Source organism: Lepisma saccharinum, chromosome 14 (assembly GCF_977018435.1).
Source record: "Lepisma saccharinum chromosome 14, izLepSacc3.1, whole genome shotgun sequence".
Taxonomy (NCBI): Eukaryota; Metazoa; Arthropoda; class Insecta; order Zygentoma; family Lepismatidae; genus Lepisma; species Lepisma saccharinum.
In genome coordinates, this window is record NC_139242.1 from 51,458,107 (window position 1) to 51,480,825 (window position 22,719).

The window sequence follows — 22,719 nt, forward strand, 5'->3', positions numbered from 1 at the left end:
TATGTCGTTTGTGTGATTGACGTTTTTGTACTAGTTTTGTACTTTGACTGCTTACATTGGATTAAGGCACACTAACTGGTGCTATTATAAGTAGTTCTTATAGTGTTTCTTGATATACAACGTCTCACTTCTTTTACAATGTGGTCAATAATGTGTACGAATATAAATCACTAGACTTTTTTTTTTTACCCAAACAGTAAGCAGGCTTCACTTGCACTGTCTATTGCCTTCTTGGAATGTAAGGGGTGAACCTTTCACGTAGAACACCCAAAGGTCCTCACTTTCACGTAGTACACCCAATGTCAACCCCACTTCCACGTAGTACAACCTGGACTGCATGTTGCAGAATAAAAAGGTTCTGGCGTCTGAACCCATCCTCTATGGGACTTGTGTGGGGCCGTCCATATGTAATTTGTAATTGTCCCTTCATCTACTTCATCTCATCCATCCCTTTCATCATCATCTTTACAATTAGCCAAAAGTGGCAGAAAAAGTGAAGTAAAATAAATCAGTCAAACCTTCATGTTTGGAAGTTTCCTTAACTTAAACTTTCTCCTTGTTAGCCCATTCTCGAGTAGTTTCGTTCGTTAGGGAGCCTGTGGTGTTGTATCACCCCATCTATTATCCTAGGAGACAATACGGGCAGATCCTCTTTTCCTTTACTCGCCCACCTACGCTGGGAACACCGTCTCTGCGGCAAATTGCGGGGATGAAAAAGACGCCCCTCCCAAATCCAGATATCACTCCTTTGTGTTTCTCTTTTAATATGACAAAATTTATTGCCGCTTCATCTTCCTCGCCTCGGCTGGCAAGCACCCAGAAGCAACCCACGCTATTATTTTCAATGCAGAGGAAAACACTCAGGAGCACAACAATCCTTCGCTTTTTATTCCTTCTTGATGGTGTCTTAACTGCATGCTTTATATCATTAATTAAAAGTTTCGAATCCTTGTCAAAGGAGCATCCTGGTGCTCTATGCAGCACTTGTTAAAACAAATGGCATCTGACAAGAGTCTGTTAAGAATCGAGCTTACATTACTTCGAGAGTAAGGTGACATTATTAAAACCGAATAGCTTGGCGTGTTGCGACAGAATGCACTGTTTCTCTTCCATTAAAGTTATGTGAAGGTGGATTTTCAGTTGTCACAGTTATTAAAACCATACACAGAACTTCTCCCCTCTCAATCTCCGTATTTTCCTTTCTTTATGGTAAATATTGAACTGAAATGCACTTGTATTATCATTAACAGTTTACTACAATATAATTAACTCCATGCTGTATAACAAGTACAGTTTGTTCCCGTTTCAGTTTTCTTCAATAAACACTATAATTTTTAAAGTTTGCTGACGATATGCTATTCAAGAAAATACACAATTACTGTGCTCAAACCTTCATCGTTTCCCCTTCAAAATTCATTCATGTTTGTTTAGAATATATCTGGCATAATACGTCGTTACGGACCATTTAGAATGGTAGGATTAAAATAGGATTTTTGTGATTTCATGAACTCATATTGACTATACCTTGAAGATTTTCAGTTACGAAGGGATCGTTATTTTAAATTTATATTATATATATATATAATATAAATTTAATATTATATATATATATATATATATATATATATATATATATATATATATATATATATATATATATATAGGTGCATTCCAATCCAGTGCTTTTTATTATTTTTTTGAAATTATGACGACTGCAATTGAAGAAATGTTGTCCAATGCCAATGTTATCATTATTTCCTTCAGTGTTTCTTATATAGTGTATTGAACGAATATTAGCGGTAGCAGAGTTGAGTGCTGAACAAAATAAAGAACTGATTCATTGATTGATTTGGTTTCATTCACTTCGCTTTTCTGCCACTTTTGGCTAATCACAAAGATGAGATGATTGAAGACATGATGAAACTGATAAAGGAACACTCCCAAAGAACACCCATGCGCAGACCGGGATTCAAACCCGGGACCCCTGGCTTCGAGCGCGCTGTGATAAGCTACCGGCTTAGATAATGTATGGACTGCAGTGTAGATGCCTATGGAACTGGATCATATGTTCTGTAGTTTTCCCCCACGCTGAGGTGATCGTCGAGTAGGTCGGTTGAGTTATTGTTCGCTGCTAAGGGAGCGAAAAGGCTATATATTAGGGCTGAGCCGATACAGATACCGATGTATCGGCATCGGAAAGTATCGGTTTGAATTCATCTACTGATACGAGCCGATACCTTCCAGGCCTTTTGGTCTTTCGCGGAGTAATTATCCTGGAAATTAGGCAAAATTCATTTCATTTTGCACGAAAAACTATTTTCTTTATTACATAACATCTATTTTAATATTCTGATGTAATTCTTGAATATTCTAAAGCAAATTTCTTGGTAAATTCATGCATATCATTAAAGAAGAATATTTACACACCAATCGGTTCAAAGTGGTATCGGCTCAGTCCTATTATTTATGTACCCGTTATTGACTAAAAGTCCAAGAAATGTGACATCATGTAACAGTTCGACTAATGGTGATCGCATGCGGGAACAAATAATGACTGAAAACTTCTGGCTCCCCTGCTACCACAATCAAAACCCCTCTATTCTCACCATCACATGTGAATATCGAGATACCTGTAAAACCATTGAACTGAATTTACATGCAGCTTGATCTATGATGCCACCACTGTATATTGATAGCCACAGTAAGACTGCTGAACTTCAGTCCCTCTAGCTCTAGGCACATGATCAGGCAGTTGCCGTGAATCACTGACTTCCTGAAATCCTTATGAACACACTTCACCTCCTGGTTCCAAATACCCTTCTCCCAAGCTCGTACAATGCAAAGTTACAAGTGCTCTTTTATGACCTCTAGCATGTTCCGCATTGTTATCTTTTTAGGAAGCACTTCCTATCGGTATCTCTACTGATGCGGAATATCGGAAGAAAATTAATACCAATGGCACATTGGTGGCCTATGCTAAAGATACTTGCCCGACATTTTTCTTGCGGTGTAACAAAAGAGGAGCCATGGAAAAATCGACGAGAGCGATACGTTATGTACTAATAAATTTAGTTTATTTTTAAAAGACTTGTGAGTGAAGTGACAAAGAATATTCAATATCGTGACCTCCTGAACTGCTTCCATAGTATGATTAGTGAATTCTAACATCGATATACAGTTACTTATATCCAACACTATCACATTTAGGTATCAGCTATTATATTTCACTGCCAATCGATTTTCTAGGGAAGGGGGGGGGGGGTTGAATGCATGTTTCGTTGAGATTTCTTTACAGCTTGATCTATTGCCGAATTCATCAAGTCGCGGTAACGGTATCAGTTTAATCTCGGTTTTCAAACTTAAATACCAAGATGTAGAGTTGCAGAAAAAAACACTCTCGTGTGATGGTCGCGTGCATGGATCGCGTAACTTAACGTCTGGCGTGGAAAATTATTGTGACGGAAAAGATTGCAGAAACCATAATTATATCTCAAAGACACGAAAATTCACAAGCCCTGAGTTATATCTATGAATCTATCAACGTCTTTTGCCATCGTTATCTTACTTTCAAAAGCTTTAATATACTGGTACATCTCTTGTAACGAAAGCAAAAGTGATGCCATATCTTCACAACATAGGATTTCGTAGAATACTGATATAAGAAGCTTCAGCTCACTACTATGTTATCTGCAGTCTAAGAAACGGGGGTGGTGTTTCGACATGGCTGCACTGGAAGATATTTCTGAAATTATCAGCAGAAAGATATCAAAAGCTATGGCGGAAAAAATTCTCCTATTACCGTGTACTTCTGCTAGCATCTGAAGTAATGGTAGGTGATATGGGTGATTCTAGGTCTAATCAGGTAGGTGTTAACCCTTGACCTCCCGGATTCTGACCATCATGGTGCATCCTGTTTTGGATAACAATCGAATTTGTTAGATTTGTATGGATTACAAAAAATCGCTTATTTACGAAGCATGGTATTTTCAAATACGTATATCTCGGGAACGAATCTAATGCAATTGCGAAAGCGGACAACTGCGATCAAGGCAAAATTGAAGACAACTGCGTTGAATTGTTGAAGGTAGGGTAACTGCGACCAGACTGACTGCCCTTGGATGGTGACAAACTGGAATTCCCACCCAACTATCATCATTCACGAAACGTTCACGGAATCTCATCTGAAAGTACGACTATTCAGGTTGGGTATGGAGTTGCAATGGGCTACGATCTATTTCCAACAAACGTGGATGAATTCGAGCACTGATAATATACAGGGTGATCTGTTCGAGATGTCAGAAAAGTAAAGTTACATACAAGAGGTTAATGTACGTATCTCCGAGTAGCTTGTTGTAATATAAGCAGAAAGGATGTAAGTTTCGAATGAGTGGAGGTTTACAGACTTCAGCCACATGGCGGCGCTAATGTGCATGGTAACAAAGGTGGTGGTCACATCACAACAGCGCACAGTATGTCGTATGGTATGCGAAATTTTCTATTACATGCATGCTACTGCCGCCACGCAGCTGAAGTCAGTAAACCTCCAATCACTCGAAAAGTACATCCTTTATGCTTATATTAAAACAAACTGCTCACAGATACGTACATTAACCTCTTGTGTATAAAGGTTTACTTTTCTGGCATCTCAAACGGATCACATATAAGGAATGTTATTAATCATACCAATACATCACAAAATACACTTTCGAGAGTTACAATTTATTCTAGAAACCATTTACATTTTTCAAAATTTGTATATGGCATCAACAGGTACGTTATATACTTAATTTGACCTCATTAGTATGGTATATATTTTAATAATACATACCTAGTTATGTTTAAAGTTATTAACATAGTTCGAAATCCAATAAACAATAAAATCAATAGGGTCATTTGTTCAAAGACGGCACCCCTAAGGACTTTTTCCCTTAATAACAAGAAAATATTAATTTTGAAGAAAAAGCAATTTTTTTAACACTATTGTTATTTAGGTTATCAGAAAATACAGGTAATATCCACTAACCAAACATCCTGTCTGCACAATAAATCAAAATTGCAGGTAGTGTAAAGTAGGCCGTTTTTACAAACATGTGTCAAAGTCGGCCCACAGTTAAAAAGTTGGCTGTGCAAAGATGGACCCCCCTTAAATGGTACTCCGATATATGAAAACTTACATTAAATGTAATAAACAAGTGGAAAAAAAACACGTCAGCATTCCATATTCCATGTACCCCACTATAAACCATCATTATCATCACTATAAACCATCACTATCACCACAAACAGCACATATTCCAACCTGGACTCTATCTCGCCCAAAACAGTCTTCATGGAACCAACCCTAGCAATCAATCGTTACACTTGAACCAATCCTTCCCATCACTTGCATTGTAATAATATCCGACACACTTAGAACAATGGTTTTTACTACGTTTCATTGATATTCCTTTCCCTCGATCTGCACAACTCTTTTGCGTCTGAGTACGTTCCTTTTTTGACTTTTCATTTCTCCCTTTTTCTTTCTCTATGTATTCAAGGGAAGTTAACTCTTCAGAAGATGCACATCTGCGTTTCTTCTTGTGCCCAGCAGTATCAAGACGTGGTGTGGTACCTTCATTATATCTGCAATCCGCGCCATGCTTGCAATTCCCTTCATGGTCCCACGAGATGTTGAAGGCATGGGCTCGAAGGTGGAGGTTGAGACATGTGAGTTAGCCCTAGATCTGACTGGAAATTGAACAAGGCCAACATCGGCTTTGGGACCACTGGATGGAGTGGTTGCACCTGTGAAGGAGGCTGTGACATCGTCTGCAGTAGCCCTAGGTCTGTCAGTAGTATCAGCGATGTTGAAGTAATGTGGTGGAATTGCGTATCTGTTCACAGGGTGTGCTCGAGAACCCGGAAACAGCCACGTCTACACTGGCACTTTTGTTGCTTACAGCAAAAATAAAGTTCACACAATACAAAAGTACGACTTACACTAATTTGGACAATTTTGTTTCTGGTCGCCAGTGCATGCTCCCGCCTAAACAATCTAATGGCAGCTAATTACCTGGTTATGTTATGTGCATTCATGAAGGAGGCGAGCCTTGCAACTCTTGTACTACATATCATTGCAAGACACATATTTATTAATCTAAATTCACGACATATTCCACTAGCATAACAATATTAGTGAGACCGTCTTACCCCACATGGCTAATGCACAGAAGGGGCCGCCTTACCCCAACGCGTATCATGCAGTGAAAACAACAAACGAGCAGCTTGTACGTTATGGAATTCAAACCAGGAAGCAGCGTTGTATGCTCCACACCTCATCTAACACACCTATAAACCTGACTTTGTACAACTACAGATTCGCTTGTTTATCTAGAGTTTTTCATTAAGCATAGTGTTATATCAGCCATTTTGATCCTTATACTTTTATCACTTACCTTTGTATTTACGAGTATGCAGCTGGATGCTGCATTTAAACAACACGGCGCTTATGTCACCCCACTTCAGAAAGCCTCACTGCGTGTTGGAACAGGCACCGCTAGCTCCAAATTTCGCCACGTGCGGCGCTGCACAACAAAACGTTGCAGGTAGGCCGTCTTTACAAACTGACCGTCTTTGAACAAATGACCCTACACATATTACTAGAAGATACAATATCTATTCGCATAAAACCAGAAGATACAATATCTATTCGCATAAAAATTGAGCACAGAGATCACAAAATGCCATTTTTAAGTATGTCTAGGTGAATACATTGCAGCATTTTTGTTTATACTCTATCCGTCTGAAATTTATGGTTCGTATTTAGCTGGAAATGTTATTGTTTCGAGTCCCATACAAAATATTTCACACGGTATACAGTACTAGAAGTCTCACAAACAAAATTCTTTGAGAGATTGAATAATGAAATACTGAATTTTCATAACATAAGAATTATTCTTATGCTTTATAATGGGAATTATTACTTCAGAATGGAAGCATTGCTGTGAGATTGCGATATAACAGCATGATATCAGTGCAAGCTTTATGAACGTCACTTGTATTTAGTTAATAAGGTAGGTGCTTGAAACCACCTTGTTTTAGTTAACTTATCTCATATGTATTAATAATATGACATGGGATAAGTAGGGAGAATGCAACGTCAAAGCTGTTATTAACCTAGATCACCCCCATATCACCCAGTCTTGCACCTCAGGACCCCTGCCTAATGAGATTGCAATTGTCCTTGGAACCTTTCGCTTTAAACTGGTTTGGTCGTAATTATCCGCGATCGCAATTGCCCGTACTCAGGCTAGGAAGGAAGGTGAAATAGGTCTCATTTTGAAGATAGAGTCCATAATACATATTATATGGTGAAATGGGAAATTCGAACCCTTTTTGTTAAAGTGTTCGATGTATTCAATGTTCAAATCACTTTCAGATATTTTCAACTTCCATGTGCGTTCTATATCCTATTAAGATTTGGTGATGGTGTGTTTCCGCATCTTGGTTTCTTTCATGTACTGTGGCCGACAGTTTGAAATTGTGCGTAGGCCATATTGTGCCTCGTGCTACACGCTGCATTCTGAAATGTGGTTTTGTGCTGAATAACAATTTACAAATAAATTCCGAGTGAATACACCGTCACTTCATTCATTTAACATCTTATTCTATATTCATCAGTGATTTACTATATACCCCCCCCCAACACACACCAAATTTACCGTTCCACACTTTTAGACATACAGTATATGCGCACCCTGAAAACGGAAATTATGAATTACATAATTATCATAAGATAATCAACACCTGGCTGATTTGACGTTGAATCCGGCGTATGTGTGTGCGCGTGCGTGCTTTTCTTTTGTTCAAATCCGCACAAATGAACTGACATTACTATTAAGATTTATGATACATATAATACTGATATATCTTACAAAGTAGTTGAAGTGTGTCACTGAAATTGCTTATCGGAATTTCAAATTGCAATGTCCGTTTATATTCGATACAGCTTCATTCAGATTACCGAGTTTTCATGTTTGTAATATTATGTCACGCTCGCAATATTTCTAGTTTCCTTTATGGTAACAAGATATAACCACACCCTTTGTTTCATCATGTATCGCCAATGAATAACAAATATATTCCCTACCCTGTAAATTAACGTTAGAAAGATGCCGATAACCCATTAAACTTTCAACTATTACATAATTTGTACCTAATTTCGCTTTATCCATAATGTATTAGTAACATTATAGCTACATTTATTTGTAGAAGTTTTTATCAATCTCGTTAGGAAAGTGTAACTCACACTAGATAAAAATTAGGTGGAAAAGTTCTTAAGTTTCAACTTACAACGAAACAGAACTTTCTTCTAACTTCACCACACTCGCCGAACAACATTAAATAATTCTGCCTGTTATGTATATATCATCATGCACCATGCTCCCTCAGCTCTTGAGATCGGCACTAAAATTCCATACATTGACTTTTATGGTTTGAAGAAAGGATGGGTGGTTGCTTCAGATCGACCAGTATGCAAGCTACAGGGTAGGAAGATAAAGTAGAGTATACTGGACATCATATCCGTAAATTTTCACGTCGCTTTCACAGCTCCTTAGCATGTCTCGAACGATAAATCGAGAAAGCATTTTAGCATCTTATTGGCAGCCATCTGGCTCCTCGGGCTGCAATGCTGAGGGCATCTAAAGAGGGAAGAAACTTAGGATCGAGCCATAGACCTGGGTTTGGAAAATGATATCGTAAAACTGTCGATGTGTTGTAAATGCATAACAGTGTGCGGAAATATCATAGGTATTGGCTTGTTCTCTGTCTATTCTCGAATTCGATACCCTCCCTAATCGTAACAAATACACTATCTCGGGGATAGTGTTGCCCAGGAGACGAGACTTTGGCCTGTCTCGTCTCGTGGAGTCTCGTGGAAATGCTGTCTCGTCTAGAAAATATTCGTTTGTCTTATGACACATAGTCAATCTCGTCTCGTCTCGAATTTTTAAAAGCCTGTCCCGTCTCGTCCCGTGGGCAACACTACTCGGGGAGATGGCGGTTTTATCTAACGAAATTATATTCATCTTTGTAGCAACCGAAATATGAAATCTTCATAGAGAACGCTGTAGTAAAGGTGCCGCTAGACCCATGGCCGATCTAAGCAAATACTTTTTAAAATTTATCTCCTTTCGGAAAACCGATATTATAAATTTTCAAAAGGTTAGAATGACTTCAGAGTATCAAATGAAATTTCGTATGGTTAACTTTAGTTGTTGTCTACATATCGGTGATAGTTGCATGGCATCGTAAGCCTATTTCCAACAACGATAGCCAACAACGATAGCAAACAACATGCAAGTTCACTTGATTGCTCCAAAAGAAATTCTAAATAATGTAATTTTTCAAAATTTGGTGGTCCTACCCGATGATGTAGTGCGAGGCACATGGTATCTCAAAATTTGTAACATCATTGGTGTTTCTCTAATGGTTCGATTCTGAATTCACATTATTTTGTGTGTGTCATGTAGTTTTGCAGACGGCTTAAGCCATGGGTGTCCGGAAAGGGACACGGGGGGGGGGGGGGGGGCACGACCACCAGTGCAAAATTAATGTTAACCTAAAAGTATACATTTTACACATATAATTTCGAATTATTCAGTAGCTTATGTCAGTTATTATAGGGACACTTATTATAATGGAGGAAATATGCATTATTTGCTTCCCCCTGGGAAAAAAAATACCTAACTTGCACCTCGCCGAAAAAAAAATATTGCGGACGTCCATGAGCCTTTGGGTAACATTTAAATGTTAAAATCGCGAAGAGAGAGAGAGATAGAGATTATATGTGTCTGTGTGTGCAAACAAAATATCTTCGGAAAGATAGACGTAATGCTTCATTCTCGCAGGACTTACGCAAACCGGTGTGTACCAGCAAAAAAACATAGGAGAACCATGCTAAGGGTACTCTCTCATGCAGAGCCTTCGCTAAGGACATACATTCTGGATCGAATGTGCATTCTTCTAGACACCCGACCACCTGTTGAGAATATTAATAAAAAAGGCACAAAGCGCCGCCATTGTAGGAATGTAGAAATGAAAGTGAGCTAGGCCTCGGGGCTGTTTGTTCTTTCCAAATCAAAAAAAGGTTACACAATCAAAAGATTGGAACAGGGAAATTAGCCATCATCAACTTATCAATATGCCCTCTTTCGGATGTCAATCAGCTTTTTGTCTTGGTTCGCTTTTAATTTTCACCTGCCGCGATGGGCACCATTAGAGTGTGAAAGGTTTCTCGAGTATGAATAAAACTCATTACCAAGGTGACGTGAATATGGTAAACAAATTTTCACTTCAGAGGCTGCGGGATGTCTTAGACAAAGAGTATGTTCAATACGCAATTTCAGGTGTCGAAATCAAGAACTGTACACGTTACAACATAACATTAAATATGAATTTATGTCAACGGACAAAGTACTAACATAATGATCATTTCTTATCTACACAGATCTAGCATGTTTATCTGTGATCCTTAGCGCTAAAGATTTTCATGATTCAGTATTCAATCCTGTAAATCTTATGATGAATGTATGGACCAATGAACGTTACAAACATTGCCACAATTAAAAGCAAATCATCCAAAACTGTTACTCCTTGCTAACATATAAAACATTTTTTCAATTTTGTTTCAATAAAAAAAGACGCACAAACATACACCTTGTTTTTCCTAGCCTACTCGATAAGCTGGAGCAGATATGGACCAGTCAATAGTGCGTCTGACTGCCACGCGGGAGACCAAGGTTCGATTCCAGGGTAGGATCTATTTCATAAAGCGCCTCTAATAAATGACTGCTTGGCGGACAACGCTGGAGTTTGTTGGTGTGCGACTCTGACCACATCACCTCCAGAAATTTGCCGAGATCTTGAATGTTTGGTGCCCTACTTCCACATCAACTTTGTGTCTTCATGGTACTGGATACTTTACCTTACCTGGATAACCTTACGAGGTTGTAACGAAAATGTCCCAGGTTCCGTCTCCTGGAGATTAATCACGAATCAGTAATTTTGATAGCACAATAAACTTGAGACCCACTTTCAATTCTAAAGTAAAGTTCTCCCCTGTGCGAACAGGGGGTGTGGAGTTAGGGTCCCACAGTTTCTTGATCACGGCCGAAGCTGGGGGTGATGTGATCAGCACCACGCCTATAGTACAGTTTCTTCCAGGTACCACCTTTTTTAAGACGCTGGGTGAGCACCGGAACCGCTTGAACAGTTGGAAAAAATCCCGGTTCTCCCCCGCCAGGGACCGAACGCGAGTCTTTCGCATGGTAATCAGACGCCCTAACGACTGAGCTACCGCGGAAACTTCGTTTGGAATAACCAAATATATAGTTCCTCGAAACCAAATATTTGTTTAAGTAAACGACAAATAAAGGGTTCATCGTCAAAAATAAATTATTTTAGGGATTTTGCATAGTTAACAAAAAAAATCAAATAAAGTCAAAATCACGAAATTTAGTAAAAGGTACCTCATCTCTTGTTCGTGGTTACCAAAAAGCTTAACCAAACGTACAAATATGAGCGAAAACACGAAGCCTCGATCAGGACTTGAACCTCGGTCTCCATTCCCTGCCATAACTGGCGTACGCAGGATTTTATTTTTAAGGAAGGGCTGGAGTTGTAAAGGTGGATGCTTTCTGTAGGGCAGGGGAAGGGGGGTTGCATTCACAATAAGATATTTCGTACTTTTAGAATTTTCCTCTCTCAAAATGGCAATCGGCAAAATATTTTAAGGGGACATTGCATTTAGCACTCTGGTTTTCCCCAGAGCCCTTCACTGCTTTTATTTCAAAATGTTGATTTTCTCAAAATTTCGGAGGGGGCTGTGGTCCCTTCAGCCCCCTCCTCCCTGGGTACGCCAGTGCCATTGCTATATCAACTGAGCTACTGTGTCAACCCTGGCTTCAGATGATTTTTCACTGTCGCTGATTTACCTGTGTGGACCTGAAATTTATACATAGTACATATCCTGCGTGTATCAAATCGTAAGGCAATTAACGAAATACGCAACGTTATTGTTGATTCAAACAAATCCTTCTTCTTTTGTTGTGCAATAGTAGCGACTAGTCTAAAGCAGTAGTAAATCGACGTAAAATAAGGAAAATTCAACTTAGTGAGTCGAGGGTTCATGAAACAATGACTTCCAGGAAAGACAGGAATTCTTCTACTTATTCAAAGTTAATTTGAGGACCACACGGCCTCCTATGAAATAAGTGCTAAGACTTGATTGATTGATTTGTTGTTTTAAGTCCACTTTATGTACAGTAAGGCTAATCGAGACTGGACCTACAGCTTAAAGTGGGATCCGAACAACTATGTGCCTCCACCGGGAATCGAACCCGGGACCCCTGCTAAGATTTGATTGATTGATTTTAAGTGTAGGCACATAAGCAGATAGGCAGTTTTAGTCCGTCAAGTAATACGGTGGGAAGGCCCTTAACTATACCACATTTCACACAGGCCACAAACAGAAAAAAATAAAAAAATGTTAAAAACTTCCTTACTTAATTTTTAAAACTAATTCATTCATTCATTAGTTAATAAGAACTAAAACAAGGATATAATCTTACCAACGTTAAAAGCTGAGGCTGTAAAGAGACAATCAGTACGTAGAAGAAACACAGAACAACACGACTTCACAAAGGATTATCTTGTCCGTGGGTTCAGACGCCAGATCCTCGTTAGCCTGCAAGGAGCAGTTACCGGGGTGTACTACGTGGAAGTGAGGCTTGATTTTTGGGTGCCTTACCAGAAGGTCACCCCTTACACCCAGTGCTTGAAGTGAAAAATGTTAGGTGGAGGGTGTTTGGTCGTGCCTTGGAGTTGGCTGGGGTATGTTCCTATGCTTTAAGACGGTGACAACGACAACTGGGGGGATGCTTTGAAAAACGTTTGGTAGCTTGGAGAATACAATCCCCCCTAACCCCGTTCACTTTGAGCACTGCTTAAGTGCTAAGATGGATTGATTGATTGAGTTGGTGTTTTAAGTCCACTTTATGCACAGTAAGGCTAATCGGGACTGGGCCTACAGTTTTAAAGTGGAATCCGAGCCTCTATGTGCCTCCACCGGGTATCGAACCCGGGACCCCTTGATTACAAGGCGACGACGCTACAATTGCGCCATCGGGGAGGGCCCTTAAGTGCTAAGAGGGTGAAGCTGTTGCTATGTACAGTCACGGACAGTTCTGGTTTGTAATGATAGCATTAAAATTCAATGAGGTTGTTACAAGCCAGAACTGTCCGTGACTGTATATCAGACGATAACAGCACAGAGAGAAGAATATTTCTTTTCTTTAAAATGCAGTACCTTCAATAACTTTACAATAAAAATAATAGATCTATGACGCAAGGGGGCGTGCCTTACCGCATAGGAGCACCCGGGAGAGTCTTCCAAGCTGGAGATTTGGTCACCGGCGTCTTCAAAAGGGTGTGCTGGGTCCTGTACTTCACGGGTTGATGATGCATATCGCGAACTACGATCACTTTCAACTACGCACACACACACACACACACACTCTCTTGCACGTTAATCACTTTTTCTTTCCACCACCAAACTTCCACACGGACTTTTGGACACTGCACGCAAAACACCTTCCTCGGCTTCTCATTCGCTGGAACAGGGTCAGCCAGTGTTGCCGCATCGCCGCCCGAGTACACAGCCCGCAACTCTGGCGTGTCAAACGAAGAATAAATATGAAGTAAGCGTGGAAAATGTTCCTCTCTTCGGAAGAGTCGCCGTTCGCATGCTCCAACTAATTATATCCTTCATTTTTTAACTCTTGAGTCAGAGCTCAAGCTGAGGACAGGAATCACAAGGAATCGTGAGAAGAGTTGGTGGTGGTAATTGTTACTACACATATGACGCGAGCATATGACAGCAGGATTTGTTTACATTTCCTTCGCGGTGGGTTTGGGTCAACCTAGAAACTTCCGCTCTGATGTAATTAACCTTCGAATCTTACAGAGTCATTGCAACAAGTTCCCTGCGACGAAACGCACAGCCTCGGGGCGGAATTTTTGCATATTTCGTGTCAATTTTCAATGTGGTAATGAGGATGAAGCAATATTTTGTGAAGGAAGGAAGAAATAAATACAAAGGCATAGTTGTTCGCGTCCGTGGCGAAATGGTTAGCACAGGGGTCCTGAGTTTGAATCACGGTCTGGGTGTCATTTGTGATTGTACTTCCATCAATTTCATCTAATCATCATTCATTCCCATTTCGCGATTAGTCTTGTTTGTTTGTTTGAGTTTGTGTTTTAAGTCCACTTTATGCACAGTAAGGCTAATCGGGACTGGACCTACAGTTTAAAGTGGGATCCGAACCACTTGTGCCTCCACCGGGTATCGAACCCGGGACCCCTTGATTACAAGGCAATGACGCTACCACTGCGCCATGGGGGAGGCCCTTTCGCGATTAGTCGAAAGTGACTGAAAAGCGAAGTAAAATAAATCACATCAATCAACAAAGGCGGAGTCACGCCCAGACAAGGATACAAACCACGAACCTTCGGTGACCAGATGGCATTTGTAGTTTTTATGCCACTTTCTGCCTGTTTAGGGTAATGGCGATGAAGATAATTGGTTGCTACCGATGAAGGGACAAGCACACACAAGGCCTGGATTCTAGACATGAACATTTGATAACCACGTCGAGAGACGAGCATCCAGAGGGCTCTGCTACTGAGGAAGCTCGGAGTTTTGTATAGCAATAATAATAATAATAATAATAATAATAATAATAATAATAATAATAATAATAGGGTCCACTTTATGGAGGCGGTGGGATCAGGCTGGCCTCTCCAGAATCGAATATGGTGATTTGATAGTATTTACCACTCGGTTTAACCGAGAAGGTGGAGATATGTAAGAATCGTTAGTGCAGATGTAAGGCTAGATGCCTAAGTTTTCTTTATTTTAGGCTTGTTGGGTTTAGTTATCTTAGTACAAATAATACATTTACAGTGTATTTATGCTAAGCGAACCAAACCAAATAGACCTAACAACATAGGCATTCCTCGAGTGACGTCACAACGCAAGGTTGTCCTTACTTTGTGCAATAAGGGGGACAAGAGAATCAGGGTCTCTCTTATTGCACAACGCTAGAACAACTTTGAACAATAAAATTTACCAAAAACCACTTATTTCCCAAACCAATTGAAGAAAAACAATTTAAAATAACGAAAATAATTTATAGCTACTAAAAAATCGAAAATTCAATATCCAAAAATAAAATTAAAATCATAAATACGGATGAAAAAACTAAATAAAGAAAGTTGAATCCTAGTGGAAATTCGCAAAGAATCCAGGTTAAATACCAAAGTTCGACCTGGCAATACTGTATGTTTAGATCATGGATTTCGATAAATGAAAGCTCCTATGTTAAGTAATGTAAGAAAGTTTATATTATTTCACGGAACAGGAACTTCTAACTGAAAAATGCACAGTGTAAAATCGATGCACGAATTAAGTACTACGAGTGAACATATTTTTTTCTTTTACGCCGAAACGGTAAAACACAAGGGTCGATTGTGCAGTATAGTCTAAATTGATTCAGCAGTTATAAAAAAAATATATATGATCCTCTCGAGAAACCAGAGTCGATACCTGGGTCCCCAACGTAACAGCATAACATTAAAACCTCTTAAAAAACGAGTCTGGCTACTGTGTAGTCTTATCTACTAGAAACAAAGAAACACTGCAGCATAAACAAAATGCAATAACCACGCGTTTGCTAACAATATTGCAGTTCTGTTTGCAAGTTTTAAAATGAACTGATATCGTGACAGGTGAAACATCATGTGTTTCTTGTCTGGAGTCCCACTGTGGGCAAAGTCCTACAGTTTCGTTATGGTGAATGAAATAAATGATTGAAAATGAAAATAAAACGCTAGGGTCAGGAATATGAATAATAATCATCTGTGTGAGACCTACGTAAAAGTCACATGAACTTCAATATATGCCGATATGTACTTTCTGCATTAGTAAAATTCTTCACAAGCGGAAAGAAAACAGCCTCCGTGGTCAAACACGCAGTGGGCTTTCGCGCAAAGTTTAAACTTACATGGCAAATAATGATCAAGGGCGGAACGGAAGTCCAGTCCGTAAATTACAGTCGTCAGGGACTTAAGAAAGAAACACGCCGAAATTTACATGACTTACTACACTCTATCTTAAAAAACAACTTTAGTAGTAGTACTTGTGCTATTATAAACCCGAGAAAGGAAGAGCCCCCCTCCAGCAGATTTGCTTACACTTAAAACTAGCTCAACATGCCCATATGAGCTTTTTGCTCAAGTGTGGAACCCCCTCTAATCCAAGATTTTTGTAAAAAAGCCCTCATGGATTCCATGAGAAAGGAAGAGCCCCCTCAGATTGATGTGCCTATACTTACAAAAAGGCACTTCTGTGAGATTGTTGTCCATAAATTTGTTAAAAATATGCCCCTTTTGATATTTTTTTTGGCCACACTTAAAACTAGGCCAAGACACACACCCACACACACCTACACCCACACACACACACCTATACCCACACCCATACCTACCCACATACACCCACACACACCCACACCCACCCGTATTGACCTTGACCTTGACCCCGACATTGACCTTGACCTTGACCACACCCACCCACATACACACCCACACCCACACCCACCCACACCCACCCCTCACATACACATATCTACTTCCGGTCCACTTCCGGTCTACTTCCGGTCCACTTCCGGTCTACTTCCGGTCTACTTCCGGTCCACTTCCGGTTTGCCTACTTCCGGTCCACTTGTGGCCAAGTTGTGGCCTATTTCTGGTTTATTTCTATTGCATCATGCTGTGCAACAAATTATTATCTATTAAATTATTAGATACGTGTTGTTTTCTGATTGGGTACTTATGACATAATGTGATTATGTGTTATATTCTGATTGGTTTAAATAAGCAGTGTTTCTATTGGCTCTGCAAAACTATAGAAGCCAGGGCACAGTGCAGATTCTTCACCATTGCTGGATCGGCAGTGGAACCCACAAGTGGGGGGCAGAACCTGAACAGGCTCCACCAAAGTATAGGAGAATTGAAGCATATAATTTGGCGGAATAACCCAAGTAAGGTCATAGAAACAATATACACTAATACAATAAAGCCAAATTTTTGGCAGGGGGGGGGGAGAGGAGGGGGGGGGAATGCCCAAAGTGGTTCCTAAATACAAAATAATTAATATCTCAAGAACTAATTGACATAGAGCTATGCAGTTTTTTTGTCTGTACTGAACCCAACTGATATTTTTTATTAAGCATAGAATTTTGATCATAGAAACAATATACACTGATGCAATAAAAGCTAATTTTTGGCAGGGGGGCCAAAGTGGTTCCTAAATACAAAATCTCAAGAACTAATTGACATAGAGCTATGCAGTTTTTTTGTCTGCAATGAACCCAACTGATATTTTTATCCAGCATAGAGTTTTGATTTGACCCCCAAGAAATTTTATATAAATACCAAAGCCAAAAATATTAACACACATACACACATACACACACTAAATATACAAAACACACTGCTGAACCCAACTGATATTTTTTATTAAGCATAGAATTTTGAATTGGACCCCAAGAAATATTTTACAATTTTGAGAATCTCAATTTAAATTCAGGAACAAGAGATTTGGATTTGATGTATCTGGAAATATCTTTGCATCTTGAATCAACCTGCAAACAATATTACATGTTAGGCTGGGCTATTTCAACAGCAGTAAATATTTACCAAACGTTTCAATGTTAAAAAACAATCAGAATAATATCTTCCAGGAAATATAGATACCTGAACATGCAAACATATTTTGAAAGAAGAAACATTGCAAGATATATAAAATCAGACCACCTGTTGGATTGTTTTAGGGAAAAATTTGAAAATCTATCAGAGTATGATTTTTTTAAAGTGCAAAATGAAACAGAGGCAAGATGGGTGCTTAACAGTGATGTTGGGTTTGGGTATGTGAGCATAGAATTAGGTTCTGAATATGATGATTTTGAATCCAATACATACTGGCATAGAATTGATGCATACCTGTTGCATTGTTGTTGGGGAAAATATGTTGCTTTTTTTACAAAAAGTACTTCAAGTTTAGAAAAATTTAGGTTTTACAAATTTTTCCATGATCATAGAATTTATACAAACAGCAGGGGGCCTGTTGATGACATAACATGGGACACAACAATTTCCATACTTGATGAGGCAGGAAAATTGGATGTAAATTCTGGTTTATATTTTAATGAGTTGATTATGTACCTGCTTAAAAACAATATCAATTCTGGCTCATTCAATACAAGATGGACTTAAATATTTTTTTGCTAACAATTTCAAGTTCCTTGAGTGGGAATATGTTGTTTCTAAGATCAGCATTGATTCTGTAGTACAGCATTGCTGTGGAACATGTTAAGTCCTTGGATTCTGTCACACCTATTCTAATACAATTAATATCACAAGTACTATTACAAGGCACGCATAAAATCATAATTCCAAGCGATGGCATGGAGTAATTATTTTTCCACGATTCCATATCATACATACTGCAATTGGAGCTTCAGCAGTTCGGGACTGTGCAATATATTGTCTACAAATGTAGGAAAAATAATATTGTACGGGTTGCAAACAAAACTCCCAAAGCTTATGTATTTCAGGTTTCTTAAATTTGAAACAGAATCCAAACTGTCTGGAAGTTCATAAAAGTGAAGCCATTCTACAAGCGGGTCTATCTCAGCTTCTGCATGATATATTTGAGCAAGAGGTGATGTGTTTATAATATTTGTTGGTATAGAGGTTTGTTCTGAATCTTATCAATTATGAACAGCTCTGCTGCATGTTGTGATGATGAATATGTAGTCCCTAAACCTAACAGAGCTGTGCAGTGATGTTGTTATTGGAACAGGATTCAAATCCTACACAGATTTATGGATAGGAGTGATTGCCATGAAATTATATCTAGATCCCTGTGCAATAATGCTGTTATTGGCAACAGGATTCAAATCCTACACAGATACAGATTCTTGCTGAGCTTAATAGGTTATTGTCATGGAAGATACTCAATATTTCTGCTGTTATTAGGTACAAAATTCAATTACACAATAATATCTAGATAAATAATAATGCATACAGAATCTATAAATCTATACTCAATATTCCTATACCTGACAGCTGTGTGGTGATGCTGTTATTGGGAACAAGATTCAAATCCCATACAGAAACAGATTTTTGCTGGGCTTAGAACTATTATGGATAGGTGATTGCAATGAAATAATATCCCTATACCTGACAGAGCTGTGCAGTGATGCTGTTATTGGGAACAATTTTAACAGAGCTGTGTTTCCATAAATCTATACTCAATACCTGACAGAGCTGTGCAATGATGCTATTATTGGAACAGGATTCAAATATACAGATTCTTGCTAAACTTTGAACTATGCCATGAACAAAACTGTGCGGTGATATAATTATTGGGAACAAGCTTCAAATCCCCGCACAATGCTGAGCTTAGAGTAAAGATACCAGTGATATAATTATTGAGAACAGGATTCAAATTATGGATAGGTGATTACCATGAAGATACTCAATATTTTTGTTATTAGGTATAAATATTATTTTATTCAATTCTTCACCTTCATATCTATAACACCTCTGTGTAATTCCATAACAGTTCCATGATCAGCTTACAAACAAATATCATCTAACAGTTCCATAACAGTTCCATGCTCAGCTCTGTGTCTGTGTGAGGCAAGCACAGCTCTGTTAGAGATAGGGATTAAAAATTATTTTATTCTTCACAAATAAATCTCATCTAACAGTTCCATGCTCAGCTCTGTCTGTGTGGGGATTTGTGCCTAATAACATCAAAAACAACACAGCTCTGTTAGTTCAATTCTTCACATCCATATCCATAACATCTCTGTGTAATTCCATAACAGTTCCATGCTCAGCTCTGTGTCTATGTAGAGCAGATAGGGATATTATATAAATTTAAAAATTATTTCATTCTTCACAAACAAATCTCTTCTAACAATTCCATAGCAGTTCCATGCTCAGCTTGTATCTGTGTGGGATTTGTACAGCAACATTAGAGACAGAGTAGATGGGTATAAATATTATTTTATTCAATTCTTCACCTCCATATCCATAACAGCTCTGTGTTTATAATAGATCTTCACATCTAACAATTCCCATAACAGTTTCATGCTCAGCAAGGCTCTGTGTCTGTGTAGTTTCATAACAGTTCCTGTGTGGGATTTGTACAGAGCACAGCTCTGAGATAGGGACTAACAGTTAGGGTATAATTAATTCTTCACATCTAACAACTATAACAATTCCTCCTATCTATTGAGTGTCTAGATGTTATTTCATCCCTATGCCATGACAGTTTCAACTCTGTATTTGTGTGGGATTTAAAGCTTGTCCAATTCTTCACATCTCCCAATGTGTGGCATGAAATTGTGTTTTTTGCCAAAAAAAATCTCAGCATGGCCCTGTGTCTGTGTGAGTTTTGAGGCCTGTTCCCGGTATAGGTAGATTTGAAATAGGATCTGTGCCTCCCGGCTTGAGAAGAAAGGGACTATGCATATTGTTTTGAGGTGGGATCTGAATCTCAGCAAAAGCCCTAATCACAGCGGAGCTGTGTCAGGGATCATAATTGATAGGATATAATTGTATTCAGAACAAACCCCCCTATAAGATATGATAACTTTCAAGCTCTGCTGTTACAAATACTTCCCTGTATACATACTGGGCTATCACTATAATAATATTTACCACATGTTCTGTGATTATAAGTAATCTTGTAATAATTATTCCTGTCGGTGATAAAAATATTGTTCAATTCTAACTAGTTCAATTCTTCACAATTCCATAACAGTTCCATGCTCAGCTAGCAGATAGGGATATTAAGTATAAATTTAAAAATTATTTCATTCTTCACAAACAACTCTCATCTAACAGTTCCATGCTCAGCTCTGTGTCTGTGTGAGGCAAGCACAGCTCTGTTAATAAATTTCATTCTTTCCAATTGTATAATTGAGCATAGCAAAAAATCTCAGCATGGCCCTGTGTCTGTGTTTGAGGCCTGTTCCCGGTATAGGTAGGTACAAATCTGGCAATCACATAGGATCTGTGCCTCCCGGCTTGAGATATGCATATTGTTTTGAAACCTTACTGGGTGGGATCTGAATCTCAGCAAAAGCCCTAATAAAATATAATTTGGATGTGTTTCTGTATTTTTCAAGCTCTGCTGTTACAAACACTTCCCTGTATACATACTCTGCAACATATGGGCCATCACTATAATAATATTTGCCACATGTTCTGTGATCTGTAATCTTGTAATAATTATTCCTGTCGGTGATACAAACATTGTTACAAATTTCCTGTCTTGAGGAAATATCAACAAGGCTTATTCTTCACAAACAAATCTCATCTAACAATTCCATGCTCAGCTCTGTGTCTGTGCGAGGAGGATTTGTACCTAATAACATCAGTACAGCACAGCAGCTCTGTTAGAGATAGGGATGATTTAATTATATTATTATTGAAACATCTAGAAATTATTCTTCACAAACAAATCTCATCTAACAATTCCATGCTCAGCTCTGTGTCTGTGCAAGGATTTGTACCTAATAACATCAGTACAGCACAGCTGCTCTGTTAGAGACAGAGCAAATAGGTATAAATATTATTTTATTTTATTTCTTCATAACAGCTCTGTGTCTGTGTGAGGCAAGCACAGCTCTGTTAGAGATAGGGATATTGAGTATTGAAACATCTAGAAATTATTTTATTCTTCACAAACAAATCTCATCTACAATTCCATGCTCAGCTCTGTGTCTGTGTGGGATTTGTACCTAATAACATCAAAACAACACAGCTCTGTTAGAGACAGAATATTCAATTCTTCACAATTCCATAACAGTACCATGCTCAGCTCTGTGTCTATGTAGAGCAAAACTGTTAGAGATAGGGATATTAAGTATAAATTTAAAAATTATTTCATTCTTCACAAACAAAATCTCATCTAACAATTCCATAACAGTTCCATGCTCAGCTCTGTGTCTGTGTGAGGCAAGCAAAGCTCTGTTACATGATAGGAATATTAAGTATAGATCTAAATTTCATTCTTCACAAACAAATCTCATCTAACAATTCCATAACAGTTCCATGCTCAGCTCTGTGTCTGTGTGAGGCAAGCACAGCTCTGTTAAATATATGAATATTAAGTATAGATTTAAATTTTATTCTTCACAAAACAAATCTCATCTAACAATTCCATAACAGTTCCATGCTCAGCTTTGTGTCTGTGTGGGATTTGTACAGCAACATAGCTTTGTTAGAGACAGAGTAGATGGGTATAAATATTATTTCATTCAATTCTTCACCTCCATATCCATAACAGCTCTGTGAAATTTATTTTTACATCTAAAAATTCCCTTAACAGTTTCATGCTTAGCAAAGCTCTGTGTCTGTGTAGATAGGGATATTAATATTTTATTTCTTCATAACAGTTCCTGTGTCTGTGTGGGATTTGTACAGAGCACAGCTCTGAGATAGTGACTAACAGTTAGGGTATAATTAATTCTTCACATCTATTGAGTGTCTAGATGTTATTTCATCCCTATGCCATGACAGTTTCAACTCTGTATTTGT

At 38.6% G+C, this 22,719-nt stretch overlaps 1 protein-coding gene across 3 annotated transcripts in view; it reads right to left on the reverse strand.

Annotated features, from left to right (window-relative positions):
• Positions 1-22,719, reverse strand: part of LOC145998880 (WD repeat-containing protein 47) — a 431,858-nt gene that overhangs the window by 221,310 nt on the left and 187,829 nt on the right. Inside the window, exon 1 of one of the 3 annotated variants that reach the window (XM_083135581.1) lies at positions 13,406-13,615. The exons of the other annotated variants lie outside the window; for them this stretch is intronic. Coding sequence (XP_082991707.1) covers positions 13,406-13,506 — 101 coding nt within the window. The 5' untranslated portion in view covers positions 13,507-13,615. Of the gene's footprint in view, positions 1-13,405; positions 13,616-22,719 lie in introns of those variants that run through there. 3 annotated transcript variants of the gene reach the window in all.